At 48.3% G+C, this 13849-nt stretch overlaps 1 protein-coding gene across 1 annotated transcript; it reads left to right on the top strand.

Annotated features, from left to right (window-relative positions):
- Positions 1 to 4877: 4877 nt before the first annotated feature.
- KLHL40 (kelch like family member 40) lies at positions 4878 to 13331 on the top strand (the record flags this gene model as incomplete). The annotated part of the gene is made up of 6 exons (XM_080610784.1): positions 4878 to 6023; positions 8714 to 8874; positions 10455 to 10562; positions 11566 to 11751; positions 12295 to 12441; positions 13210 to 13331. The coding sequence occupies 6 exons, from the start codon at positions 4878 to 4880 to the stop codon at positions 13319 to 13321; spliced, it is 1860 nt and encodes a 619-aa protein (XP_080466910.1). The 3' UTR covers positions 13322 to 13331.
- Positions 13332 to 13849: the final 518 nt, after the last annotated feature.

Raw genomic sequence — 13849 nt, 5'->3', positions numbered from 1 at the left:
TGTTTGGTGAGGGCAGAATCTGGACCACTTTGCAAAGTGGGACAAGATGCTTGGTGCTGGTGTATTCTGGCTTCCCTGTGGATGAAACAGGATCAGTTCCTAGCCAGCTTTCAGCTCTGCCAAAGTACTTTGTAAAATCCCTGACAAGTGTCACTTATTTATGTAGTAAATAAATGTTGGACATCTATGATGCCTCCTGCTCGTCACTCTCATGCTGCTGTAATGCAGGTGACACCCTGGGTAATGGGCAATGCCCTACTATTAGAGCTGAGAGACAAAAGCATCTGTTTTCAAGTCTTCACCTCCCACCTCTAAGGGTGACATGAGACATCACTGATTTAATAGAAATCCACCTTAGCGGCATCACCAGATTGGCGGTTTGGCTGCAGCTTGATTCTTACTTACCTTTATTTTGACTCCACCTTCATACTGGTGAAATATCACAAGCCTGCTGCCATCAAACTGACAGCCATGTACTTTCTGAGCTTGAAGCCATGTTGGTTTTATTTCTGGGAGCCCAACCAAAACTGTTGTAAGTAAGGGCAGGTACTGTGCCTTGGTGGCACCTCTAATCACATCCCCAAACCTCTTTCAGCTGCCAGGCCCATCACCTTTAACACAGGTCTGCTGCTGGACTTTTGATGGATATTTCTTGGCATTTGCATTATTTCAGATTTGCTCTTTCCCACCAAAACAGCTATGACACGCCGTATCTCCTTTCAGGATAAAACACCTCGCCCTCCTCCATAGGGGTGCCCTCACACAGTGAACCTGCACTGAGCTGCTGAGAAACCATGGGCTCTGACCCTGTGGGTGGCTCAGCTCAGGTCCTTGGCTGCCCGGGAGGACAAACAGAGTCACCCACTTCCCAGTGTCAAAGTGGTGACTCACACGGCAAAGCCCAGTGACTCTGCACTGCCCTCCTGACGCGGGTACTCCAGGAGAGAAAATAACCCATTCACTAAGGATCTAAATTTACCCAGCAGCTGCATCGCTGGAGCTGCCAGAAGGAGCTAATCTTAGACACCAACTGAGCTGCTGATTTGGAGAGGCTGTTTATGGGAGAACTTGGGATTTGCCCCTCTTTGCCTGAGGTTCTCCCCTCAGCTATCACTGCTGTTACAAACGCAGGAGGTCTGGTGGGACAGGAGCACCCAAGTGATGTTACCTCAACCAGCTTAGACTTGCTCAGCAGACCTTCAGCCTCAGTGTATGCCTCTATAGAAAAGGATTTACCAACTGCTCCTCTCTCTCCTGGAGAAAAGTATCTTGTCTCATCTGGTTATCACCTGTCTGTTAACAAAACTCACCTGAGAAGCCAAAAGAAGCAATTGTTTATTGCTGTTGCAAGTACAAATCCCAATTAATAACTCTATGCTGGACCCCTGTTCAACCTGACATGGCTATAATTCCCACATTCACCTTTCTTGTTCTAAAATTGTATATAGGAAGGAATGATCCTGCTACATTGCATCCCCTTAGGATGCTTTCCATGGATCCTCACCTACCCATATGTTGTGGTGGGGGGCTATTGCCCATTTAAAGACACAATAACTGACTCAGTCCACTGGTCATTGGAAATCACTAGCTGTAGACCTGTTAGATCTGGGGCCAGCTAACCATGGGCTATCTCAGAACAGCCCACCACCATTCAGGGCTGCTGTCTGTTACACAGCAGTCAGCACTCTCAGGCGAAGGGGAGGGAGTTCCCTGGGGAGGGTCGGTTCATCCATCCATGTGGATGAATGGTAACTATGAGCACTGCTCGCCCTTATCACATCCACATGTGTCACCTCATCTGCTTTTAGATGCTAAATCCCTCTGGGCTTGGCTGGTACTTGCTTGGAGACCAGCTTACCTTAGTGGTGACACATTGGACCCAGCAAATGGAAGACAGATGGGACAAATCTACTGTGATCAAAGCCTCTACAAGAGATAATAGTTACAGAGGGCTCAGAATTGATGGCTGCCCCTAATTCCACTGCTATGATCAGGGAAAAGACTTGGAGAGAGACTTTTTACAAGGATAGAAAGGGATAGGACAAAATGTAATGGCTTTAAACTGACAGAGGGGAGATTGAGATGAGATGTGAGGAAGAAGTTCTTCCCTGTGAGGGTGGTGAGGCCCTGGCACAGGGTGCCCAGAGAAGCTGTGGCTGCCCCATCCCTGGCAGTGCTCAAGACCAGGTTGGACGGGGCTTGGAGCAACCTGGTCTAGTGGAAGGTGTCCCTGCCTGGGACAGGGAATTGGAACTGAACAAGCTTTAAGGTCCATCCCTTCCAACCCAAACCATTCTGTGCTATGATATGACACTGCTGATGTCTGTATCTGCCCTCTGTCAGTTTAAAGCCATTCCCCCTTGTCCTGTCCCTACCTGCCCTTGTCAAAAGCCCCTCTCCAGGTTTCCTGTTGGCCCCTTTAGGCACTGGAAGCTGCTCTTAAGGTGTCCCCGGAACCTTCTCTTCTCCAGGATGAACAAGCCCAGCTCTCTCAGCCTGTCTCCATAGCAGAGGTGCTCCAGCCCCTGGAGCATATCTGTGGCCTCCTCTGGACTCACTTCAACAGTCCTCCCATCCCAGGTAAGTGCTTAACTTGGGTACAATGAGCCAGCTCCCAGAGATACTTGCATCTCCCCATGCTTGTAGGAAGCTTAAATGACGCAGTGTCCTGAGGAGGCAGGGCACTTGAAAAAACAGGGCTACATCCCCATGCCTTGGAGCTGGCCCAGTCACTGTGCAAAACCACTGTAACCAATGGGAGACCCCAGACCGGGTTTGGGACCAGCATAGTGCCGTTTTCCCAGGTGGACCACAAACCTGGGAGAAGCCATAGACCCACTGCCTGATGAAAGCACCTCTGAGAAGGGATGGGCTGTAGCTGCACTTTAGCAGCCGCACTTTGTGATGCAGAGAGGATGGAAGCAAACCTTGGATGGCAGCACACACTGAGCAGCACAGTGAAAAGGAAAACAACCCAGGGCTCAAGGGAGATTAAAGGCAGAGGGGGAAAAATCCCTGCTGGTAGCACGACATTATGATTAAACTTGGGAAGCGCAGAACTAATGCAGAGGAGGGAAGAGGGGAGGACGGGAGCGTCCAGCCCCACGTCTGGGAGCACAGGAATGTTTCTGAAGTTTGACCCAGTTCAAAGATCAGCGCTCACTGCCTGATCCCATCACAGACGAGCAGCCCAGCAGAAGAGCTGATCATGTGAGCTCCGAAAACAGCTTATGATTATTTCCCTGCTATATTGGTACCTCCCAGATGCTGCTGGAACCTCACCAGTACCAAAGGGGCTTCATATCAGTATAGCTCCCTTCCTCTTCTCACGTCTGTAGACAAAAACACAAAGCACTTTTATAAATACATCCATGCCAGGGTAAGGGGTTAATGTGGCTTTAAATACACAAAGAAGAGTGGTTAATATCTTTGCATAGACTTAATTAGATCGTTAATTAAATCTGTGCCATTGCTGAGTGTCAGCCAGCCCAAAGGGTCCATAGCAACAGAGATAAAACAGATACATGTACAATTTTTAGTGTAGGCATAATTATAGCTATTCTGCTCACCCATGTCCATCCAAACTAATTTGCTCCTTCATGAGCTCCATGGGAAAAGCTGGACAAAGACTGGCTATTTGAAGACCCATGGGGCTTCCTAGACATCCATGGCATGCAAGCAGGACATTAGACCTGCTGGAGACTCAGCCTTTCTGGAACATCAGCTCAAGGCAAGGCAGGTTGTCCTGCTGTGGCTCCAGGCTTCAACGTAAGGGTGTTGAATCTCAGTAGGCCTTAGCAGGAGATCCTCAACTTACAAGAATATACCTGTGTTTAGAAGTCTCAATCTGTGAGCTGAAGCCCTCCATTGCTCTCTCTTTACTTCTCAATCTACTGCCTCAGACTTTCTCTCTGTCACCAAGATGTGGAAAAGATGGATTTGTGAACAATGAGGTGTCCAGAGACTGTGCCATTCAGGCCCATGCATGCATTGCAGGCAAAACAGAGCTATTCCCCTCCCAGGCTCCGCAAGTCTCCTCTAAAGAGTGAGACTTTTGAAGTAACTTCCAGCATAGGTGTCATATCCCATACAGGGATGTAAATAAATAGCTCTATCTTCATTTTCCATCCCCTTCCGGACCCCTGAAAAGTGACTCCACAGGAGAACAGGGGACAAACCTCTGCAGAGAAGCAGCCCTGGGAGCGAGCTGGCTGGAGCCAGGAATGCCACAAGGCCCACATAAGACGTTCCCTTATTGCATCTTTCCAGCTTTGACTTCACTGTCTATTTTTAGCACAGCAAAAGGTTTAGGAGCTTCAGAGCAGTCATTTTAGCAGTGCTGGGAGAAAGTCTCAGCCTTGCCATTCATGACCCAGAAGGCAGATTCAGACGTTTGATTCATCTGGAGGTTGTTTCCCAAGCACAGTGGCTGAGCCAATGGGTCACATATGTCTCCTGTCATGACATGGCAGCAAGAACTCCTGCTCCCCCTGGGGTGACGCATGGGCTGACAGACCCTTCCTGAAGCATGGAGGCTGGAATTACAGCTGTTCCCCCGGCCCCCTCCCTTCCTCCTTGTCCAATGTGTCATATTAAAGGGTGATCGGCTTACGCATGCTTCAGTATAGGCTCCTTAAGCTTTGTAGCCCTGTGGCTATATATAAAGCCCTACACTGGAAACTGAAGTACACAGACAGCTGCGATAGTAGCAAGCGCTTCACATTCCCACTTTGCCGACGGTCTGGAAGCAAGGGAGACTGCGAGCCTTGCTTTGAGCAAGTTTCTTTACCAGCGGCTTAGGTATAGATATATTCATAAATATACACCTATAAAAGAAGTATTGGGAAATAAAGGAGAAAGAGCAGGTAGTCTTCACCATGGGTTTGCCTTTAGATCAAGCGGAAGAACTGCGTCTTTACCAGCAAACTCTTCTCCAGGATGGACTCAAAGACATGTTGGACCACAATAAGTTTCTGGACTGCGTCTTGAAAGTCAAGGGGAAAGAGTTTCCCTGCCACCGGCTGGTACTGGCAGCATGCAGCCCATATTTCCGAGCAATGTTCCTCTCGGACATGGAAGAGAGCAAGAAGAGGGAGGTCAGTTTGGAAGATGTTGATCCGGATGTCATGAGCAAGATCCTCCATTATATCTACACCTCTGAGCTGGAGATCACAGAGCAGAATGTGCAGGACATCTTCTCCGTGGCCAACATGTTCCAGATCCCTTCCATCTTCACCGTCTGCGTGTCCTACTTGCAGAAGCGGCTCTGCCTCAGCAACTGCTTGGCTATCTTCAGGCTGGGCTTGATGCTGGATTGTGCCCGGCTGGCCGTGGCAGCAAGGGATTTCATCTGTGATCGCTTTGCGCTGGTTTCTCGTGATGAGGAGTTCTACCAGCTCTCCCCCGATGAGCTTATTGCAATCATCTCCAGTGACTCCCTCAACATTGAGAAAGAGGAGGCTGTCTTCGAAGTAGTGATGAAGTGGGTGGGGACCAAGGACCATGACAGCCGGCAGAAGGCCTTGCCTGTCATCTTTGAAAGCATCCGCTTCCGCCTCATGCCCAACGACTACATCAAGGACCACGTGGAAAAGCATGCCATGGTGAAGTCCAGTCCAGAGCTGCTCAAGAAACTGCAAATGGTGAAGGATGCCCAGAAAGGCAAATTCACTGTGGTGAGGAAGAAGAAAGTGAAGAAAAGCAGCGAAAAGCAAGAGAAAGACAATGTTGTCAATGGAGCAGTAGGTGAGGAGGAAGATACAGAGGAGGATGCTCTCCCAGGGATCTTAAATGACACAATGCGCTTTGGGATGTTCCTCCAGGACCTTATTTTCATGGTGAGCGACAGTGGAGCAGTGGCCTATGATCCCACTGCCAACGAGTGCTATTTTGCCTCCCTGTCTACTCAAATCCCAAAGAACCACGTCAGTCTGGTGACCAAAGAGAATCAGATCTTCATTGTTGGAGGACTATACTACAACGAGGATAGCAAAGAAGATCCCATGAGTTCCTACTTCCTACAGGTACTAGCTTTGTTTTTCTTTTGTTTCCTTGACCACTTTGGAGCCTCACCAGTCTTTAGCTTCTATGTGATAAAAGTAACATTCATTGTCATATGATACTAAAATGAAAGTTGTAAATGAAGGTGAAACATCTGAGGTGCTTCACTCTTCTTCCTGTATTTTTAAGGCATATCCCACTAAAGGGGGTTCTGGTAATTGGGGAAGGAGGCTTGACGGAGTAGGTAAAAGGTATAAGCCTTCCTGGTTCAAATCCTGAATAGGGGACCACTTTGAACACTGTATTTCATTCAGCCCTTGCTGCCACAGGGCCACTAACTGGAAGGTTAGTGACATCATGTCTGGGTTCTGCTTTGCATCCTTCGTACTATGAATCCCCAGCAAAATCCAAGGATGACTCTGCCAAGTGCCAAAAAAGGAACAGCAGCAGCTACAGCCACAGAGCAAACACCCCAAGGACAAAGGGTATTTCCCCACCTACCAGTATGTGCCTCATTTCTAGTGCTGTTCTTGTCCCTAGAGGTGTTCCGGGGCTGATCAGTCTGCAGAAGGGGAAGGGAAGATCTCAGTGGTGTCTGCAGCGCCCTGATAAGAGGAGACACAGAAGAGGGATCCAAACTCTTCTTGGATTTGCACAAAGATGGGACAAGACACAATGGCCACCGGTTGCAGTAATGGAAATTTCAGTTAGTTGTGAGGAAAGTTTTCCCAGCTGAGGTGGTGAGGTACTGAACAGGGCTCCAGAGAGGTCACAAATCCTCTATCATTGGAGACATTTAATATTTGACTGCACAAAGCCCTGGCAACCTGCTCCCGCTCCAAAGCTGTGCCTGCCTGAGCATGAGGGTTGGATGGAAGACTTTTGGAGGTCTCTCCAACCTAAAGCATTTCATGATTCTAAGCTGAAAACAGCAAAGTTTCTATATTCAGCTCCCAGTTTGCCACTGACTCAGTAGCAAATGCCTTGGGTATCATGTGGCTGTTTGTATTGCCTTGCCCACAAGAAGGGGACAGTGGTCCCGTCACAGCTTTCTGTAGCACTCATGCATAGGAATTGCAGACAAGCTTCCCAGGGTTGGAAAGTGCCATCAGTTTCAAAGGTGTAATTTATTGCCATCAGTGTCATTACGTAGCCTGAGGTTCCTGTATGAGCAAGAGAGCCTTTTTGAGTCTTTTTTTTTCAGAAGAAACTTCACACAAACATGGACAGGCGCTATACAACAAAACTTGGAACCATCCTGTCAGTGCAGCAGCAACCTTCTGACTCTGTTTCTACCCTCCCCAGCTTCACATTCCTCCTGCTGAAGCCAGGACAGTTAGGTCAGGGATAGTTTAGTCTTAAGGACAGGCACCAAAATACAAAAATGCTGATAAATCCCAGAGGCCTTGCAAATTTTGGCAGGAACAAAATGATTCTATCAACATTTCAGATGGAAAAGGGTATCCTTTATTTGTCAGTTCTAAGATTAACGACCTGAAAACAATGCTGAATCCATCAAGAAGCAGGAACTAACTATCCTGGTGACTGAGCTGCTCAGGCTTGACTATAAATAACCCATATGTGGACCACAGATTACAAAGAGACAATAACCACAGGCATGCAGCTGAGGCCAAGTTTTTGGAGGCAACCCAGCAAGCTGAAGTCCTTTGGCCTGAGCCCACAGCAAACAGTGCTTCAGGCAATGCTGCATCACAGCTCCATCTTGCAGGGTCCCACCAAACTGGCCTCCTCCCTCCTCTGCTATATTTAATGTTTTTGCCCCAGTTTACAGTTCCCATCAAGCCATGGTGCACAGATTGCTCCCAGCCTCATAATCTTTCACACACTTTTTTTCTGGTGAGAGATGAGGCAATGCCTTGATCTACAGATGTCCAAGGATCTCTAAGGATTTGGACATCTGATTTAGTAGTGCTGTATGAATCAGTCTTCCCATCTATCACATAGGTCTGGCACACTTTGGTCAGCAAGAAGAGTTCTGGTCTTTGCAGTACCATCTCAGTTGTGTTGTACTGTGTTGGGTAGGTAAGTATAGTGTAAATGGCTGTTGCGCAGATAGATAGACTCATGTACGGTTCATCTCATGAATTCACACACACTGAGGTGATACAGGACAATATCAGCATCTTAAGAAGCAGAGGTGGAGCACAGTAACAGATCGTTTGTCAGAAAGAAGAATACGTGGGGAAAGAAGGGGCTCAGGAGAGTGAGCTGTGTAGCCAACACTGCCAGCGCTATGCTGTACCTGGCAGAGACGGAAAGTATCAGGATGAAATACTGTGACATGGGTTACACCTGAAGTGGTTCAGGCAAAAATTCTAAGATTCAAGTGCTTCATCAAATCCAGTCCCAGGAACTATCCATTATAGGCCCAACATGGGACTCTCTCCTCTGAGGATGACCAACCTTATTCTAAGTCAAGGCTTTGGTGCATAGATAAGAATATGTTCGTGCTGGTGCACCTCTTCTCTAGTGCCTTGTCATAAAACATATGTCATACGATATACAACTTGGAATGGCACTTAAAATTTCCCTTTCTGCACCAGATGGTAAGGCACAGACATTGCAGGAAGTACCTACTGGTGTGACTGAGCTGCACATGGGAATAGACTTTTCCCTCAGCCTCTGGACCCTGATTTTTGCCAAGCAAATGGGCTGGGTGAGCACACACTTATGACCATGTGTTTCCTTTCAGTATGACCATCTGGACGCAGACTGGCTGGGGATGCCCCCCCTGCCCTCCCCTCGCTGCCTCTTTGGCCTGGGAGAGGCAGAAAACTCTATTTTTGTGGTCGGAGGGAAAGAACTGAAAGAGGGAGAGAAGACTTTGGATTCGGTTCTGTGCTACGACCGGCTGTAAGTGTTCACATGTGAGTGCGGGGCGAGAGGTGGCTTACAGGAGAAGGTGAAGCAGCTGCCATTGAAAACGACTCCAGTTCCTCAGGGACTGAAACATTTTGGAGGCAGGGCTCGAACTCTGCATCTAAATGCTGGGACCATTGGGACTGCCTCCGGCTGTACCGTGGGGTGTTGAGCTGTTTCTGTCCAGATGCTTCATTTATTGTAACTGAGCCTCCCCAGGATGGAAGCTGTAATGGGGATACTATGTTATCAGGGACTGATCTTAGTAGATGTTTATGTGAGGCGCGTACAGAGGAGTGAGAGGAGTTTTTCCTTCTGTTCTTACCCATTGGTTGGAGATCCAGTGATATTCACCATGGTCTCACCAGGAGTGGCTTAGAACAGGAAAGTTTGTTTTGATAATACATGTGGCACTGAATGGACCAGCCTAATTGATATCAGGCTTAATATCCAATTATTTTTGGACAATGGGCTCTGACCCACATTAGGTCATAACCTTTATTAAAAAGCACCATCCTTTTCTGCTTGCAGGAGACAGAAGCATCCGAAGAGATGCTGCCAAAGAGGCAGAGCAGTAAACATTGACAAGCCTTTGCTTGGTTTATATTTAGATGTATGTGTTTCAAAGTCTGCTTTATAGGCAAAGATTTGAAACCAGTTTCATTCCCACAGAACAGGGCACTCATCTGCCCCTGTGTCTGCCCCCACTGAGTGCTCGGGGGTGGCTTGAATACTGATTTGAAGCTGGCAGAGATGTGATCGGCACCACTTGCATTTCTAGCATTAAGTCAAGATTTCAACGGTAACAAACCTGGAGAGGGCAAACAGCTGCTCTATAGGATCAAATATTTGCTCAGATTCGTTGGGTGATTAGAAAACACTCTCAGTTCTTAAGTAAAATAAAGTGTTGGTCTTGCAGGCTACATCCTACATGTATGAAAACTGGGGGCAAGCCTAAGCTACATGGATATTAACAGGCACTTGTTAAGAAATTGGTCAGCCCTATTTGGGTACCAGTTTGGGGTTTTCAAAGCCTTGCAGCTTCATCCTCTGTCATCCCAGAACTAGCTCAGAGGCTTCATCACAGCCCTGCACTGCAAAATGTGGATATACCCATCCCCGTGGACCCTTGCTGAGTGTTGGCCAACCAAAGCACGTCAAAGTGGAAGGTGGTGGCCAAAAAACCATTTGCCCTCAGGATCTTGCACCCCGAAGTCTCATTGGTTTTAATTTTTTTTCTGTCATGCAGAAATCTGCCTTGTTTGTGTTCAGCTGGTAATGGTTGCAAATGAGGTGAAATCCTGGGAGAAGTGGGGATGTGGATCCAAAAAGCCTAAGAGCAGGGGATGCTGCAGAAAATAAAGAGTGTGGGCATAAACATTCTGCATATTTCATTTCACCCTTTTTTTTTAAGATCACAGAATTCACTCATGAGCCCTATCTGATTGAAAACCTCCTGGTTTTGAGATTGAGTTAGGATCTGTGACCACCTCTAGGTTCGGAAAGTGCCGTGTAATCTAGGCCTCACCCAGAAAGCTACAAATCCTTTTGTTTCCAATCTTTCTCTGATCCAGGTCCTTCAAGTGGGGTGAAGCTGATTCCCTTCCCTATGCAGTCTATGGCCACGCGGTGGTATCGCACAATGGTCTTGTCTATGTCATCGGTGGAAAAGGAAGTGATAAGTAAGTCAAAAAGCAAGAGAAACTCAGGGAGTCATCCCCCAGACTAGTGTGAGTGCAGAGCATGAGTTGGTACCTCCCCAGCATGGATCCTATACAGGTTAAGAGAGTTAAAAGGGGTATGAGATGTGGATCCTTCCCTCTCAGCTTGCTTCTGTGACTGCAGTCCTTCCCAAGCCCTTAGAAGTCCCACAGGGATATCAGGGAGATGGTACTGTCCTTGCAGGAGAGGGAACATATCATCCCCTTTGCTCACAATATAAATGTCACAGAGACTGCGACAGGCACTGAAGAGCAAGAAACTCCTTCACATTCAGGGTCTCCTATCTCCAACTTGTTGTGGAGTAGCCTGGTCCTAGTAGTCAAATCCAGATGGGTATTTGCAATAGGAGTGAAAAACCTCATCAAATCTGACCTCCATCCTGCCTTCCTGCAGGAGATGGGCTCAGCAGAAACAGCCTCTCTCGGGGAGCACTGCAGCCATTGCTTTGCAAGGCAGAAGCGTGACTGTTTGCAGAGCAAACGTGCCAAAATCCAACAAAGATAGGTCCTGCTCTGAAGGGATTTTGGTCTGAAAACGTAAGCGTGCATACATTCGCATACCTGACATTGCTGTCAAGGGGACAGGGATGCTGCTGGCCATATTTTGCAGCATGAAGTTGGATCAGGAGCACTGAAACACTGTCTTGATGGCTATGTGCAAGTTTCTGAGAGGCAGTTAGCTACATGGACCCATATCCAGCTCTGTGAGCACTACACTGAACTTTCATGACCCCTACCCAAAACAAGCGCAGCAGAAGGGGATATGTTATACAAACAGATGACATCTCCAGCCATGGGCATCTTTGGGTACATACCCAAGCAAAGGCACGCATGCTGATGTGGAGGAGAAAAATCCTTTCTAGAGATCCCATGTTCTTCCCAGCAGGCATTCCCAATCTCCTCTGTTGCAAAGCTACCCCTTGGCAAGTGATCAAGGCTCCTGTTCTCTCTCATCTTTCTCTAGGAAGTGCCTGAAAAAGATGTGTGTCTACAACCCATCCAAGTTTGAGTGGAAGGAGCTGGCTCCCATGAAGACTGCCCGCTCCTTGTTCGGAGCCACTGTGCATAAGGACAAGATCTATGTGGCAGCTGGTGTGACTGACTCCGGCTTGACCAACTCAGTGGAAGTCTATGACATTGCCACCAACAAGTACGTACCTGAGCACAGCTTTGGGGTGTAGGTAGATGAGGAGCAGCTACAGGTGTACATTAAGCAACTTCCAAACATTCTGGAGTTTGCTTTCAAGTCCTGGTACCAGTTACTCACAGTTTGTACTCCTTGGACAGCTGGGCATCACCAATGCTACTGCAGCTCGGCTGTGAATTGTCTTCAAAGCTGTTTCACCAGCTGGTGCAGTTCTTGGGTTCCCTGCATTGCTGTATCTTCACTTTGGGAGCTTCACCCACATAATATACTCTGACTTTGGGTGGGCCTTGCAGCTGCAGTCCTGCTGCTGGGGCATGCTGGTCCATGTCAGTCATGCTTCACAGCTCACTTAGTGCAAAATGAAGCTGAACTATGACGATAGAGACAGGTATCTCTAGCAACAGTTGGCGAATGATCCCATCCCAAGTAGACCTACACAGGTTAAACCATCACTGGTTAATTCCGTCATTGATTCCTGATTCGAGGCCAGCCTCAGCATGGGGGTAGGCAGGGTTCTCTAACATGTCCCGTCTCACTACGTGGCAGGTGGGACACCTTTGCTGAGTTCCCGCAGGAGCGCAGCTCCGTCAGCCTGGTGAGCTTGGCTGGGGTGCTCTACCTGCTTGGAGGCTTCGCCACAGTGGAGACAGAGTCGGGAGAGCTGGTGCCAACGGAGCTGAACGACGTTTGGAGGTGACAATCTTCCCAGGGCTGTCATGGGAGCATGGGAGGGATGCTAGTGGGAGCCACTGGGGGAACAGAGAGCTTCTGTCTTTCTCGATGCCTTCAGTGAGTTGGTTACACCAGCACAAGGCTGGATGCTCACCGCAGGGTCTGTGGGTGAGAAGTTTGCCCTTTCCTGTGCTGGAGGGCACATTAGGTGATTCAGTGATCTCTCCCAGCCTCATATAGCAACATACCAGGGAAAATTGGCTCCTTTAGCTTTGTTGCTGCATTGACATTTTGCCCGGAGCTGGTTCCGGACCTCCCCTTTGGTGCGAAGCAGCATTTCTACAATGCACCCTCTCCTAGGGAAAGCCAGTACTCAGGCTGGAAACCTGATAGTCTTATGTGTGATCAGAGAAGTGGGCGGAAAGTGCTTTCTGATGGCTGTCAATAGAGTGTTAGTTGCTCCTGTCCTTCGCATCTGTAGCTCTAGAGCACCCTCAGCAGGCACCCACTGGCCCTCACTATGGATGTTCAGTCTTGGTGCCACCAAGCCCTTTCCCAGTGGAAAAATACACCTTCCCCAGTGAGACCATGTGCTAATACCCACATCCACTAGCCTGGTGCTGCAAACCAGACCAGACCAGGGCTGAAAGTCCCCATGCAGCCTCCACAGGTATCTTGTGGCCAAATAATGCCTATGGGTCATCACACCATGCGCTACCACCACCATGGAGAGCAGCTGAAGAGGAGAGAAGCTTTCCTCACCATAACTGTCTGTCTGTCTGTCCCCAGATATGATGAAGAGCAGAAGAAGTGGGAAGGGGTCCTCCGGGAGATCCAGTACGCCTCTGGTGCCACTTTCCTTCCTGTGCGCCTCAATGTTTTGCGTCTAACAAAGATGTAGCAAAGCCTGATTTATTTATTTTCCAAGGGGGTCTGGGGCAAGGAGGGATGGGGGGACATGAGGCCATGCTTATCAGCACAGAGATGTGGCGTCTGCATACTGTGTAGGACATTGCATCTGTGATTGGTACTTTTTACTTAAATGGGAAAGGGAGGAAATTATCTTGAAGCCCTATGGGAACCTGAAGATGCTCACAAGATAGCTAGAGAAGGAGAGAAGGGATCTGGACCCTGCAAGGAGCTGGGGTAGACTGAGAAGCATGGAGCAATGAGTTGTCTCACTATCACTAGACATGACAAAAAGACCATACGCTTGTTCTGCTTCTTTCTCCATGTTTTCCCCTATCTTCTTACCTGCTGCTAAACCTTCCCAGCCAACAGTGAAGGCAGAAAGTGGGTCCCAAGGGACTAAGTTGACATTCCCCAAGGAAATGGGCCTATAAAATATTTCCGCACTTTAGGTAGCTGGGAACATGGTGCTAGAGCCCACCTTGGAGAAGAAGGGTAGGAGAAGTAGTACAGGAGAGAC

The sequence above is a fragment of the Psittacula echo genome (genome assembly GCF_963264785.1).
Source record: "Psittacula echo genome assembly, chromosome: 2".
Taxonomy (NCBI): domain Eukaryota; kingdom Metazoa; phylum Chordata; class Aves; order Psittaciformes; family Psittacidae; genus Psittacula; species Psittacula echo.
Note: the sequence above shows the minus strand (reverse complement) of the source record. Positions and strands in the feature narration are given on the sequence as shown.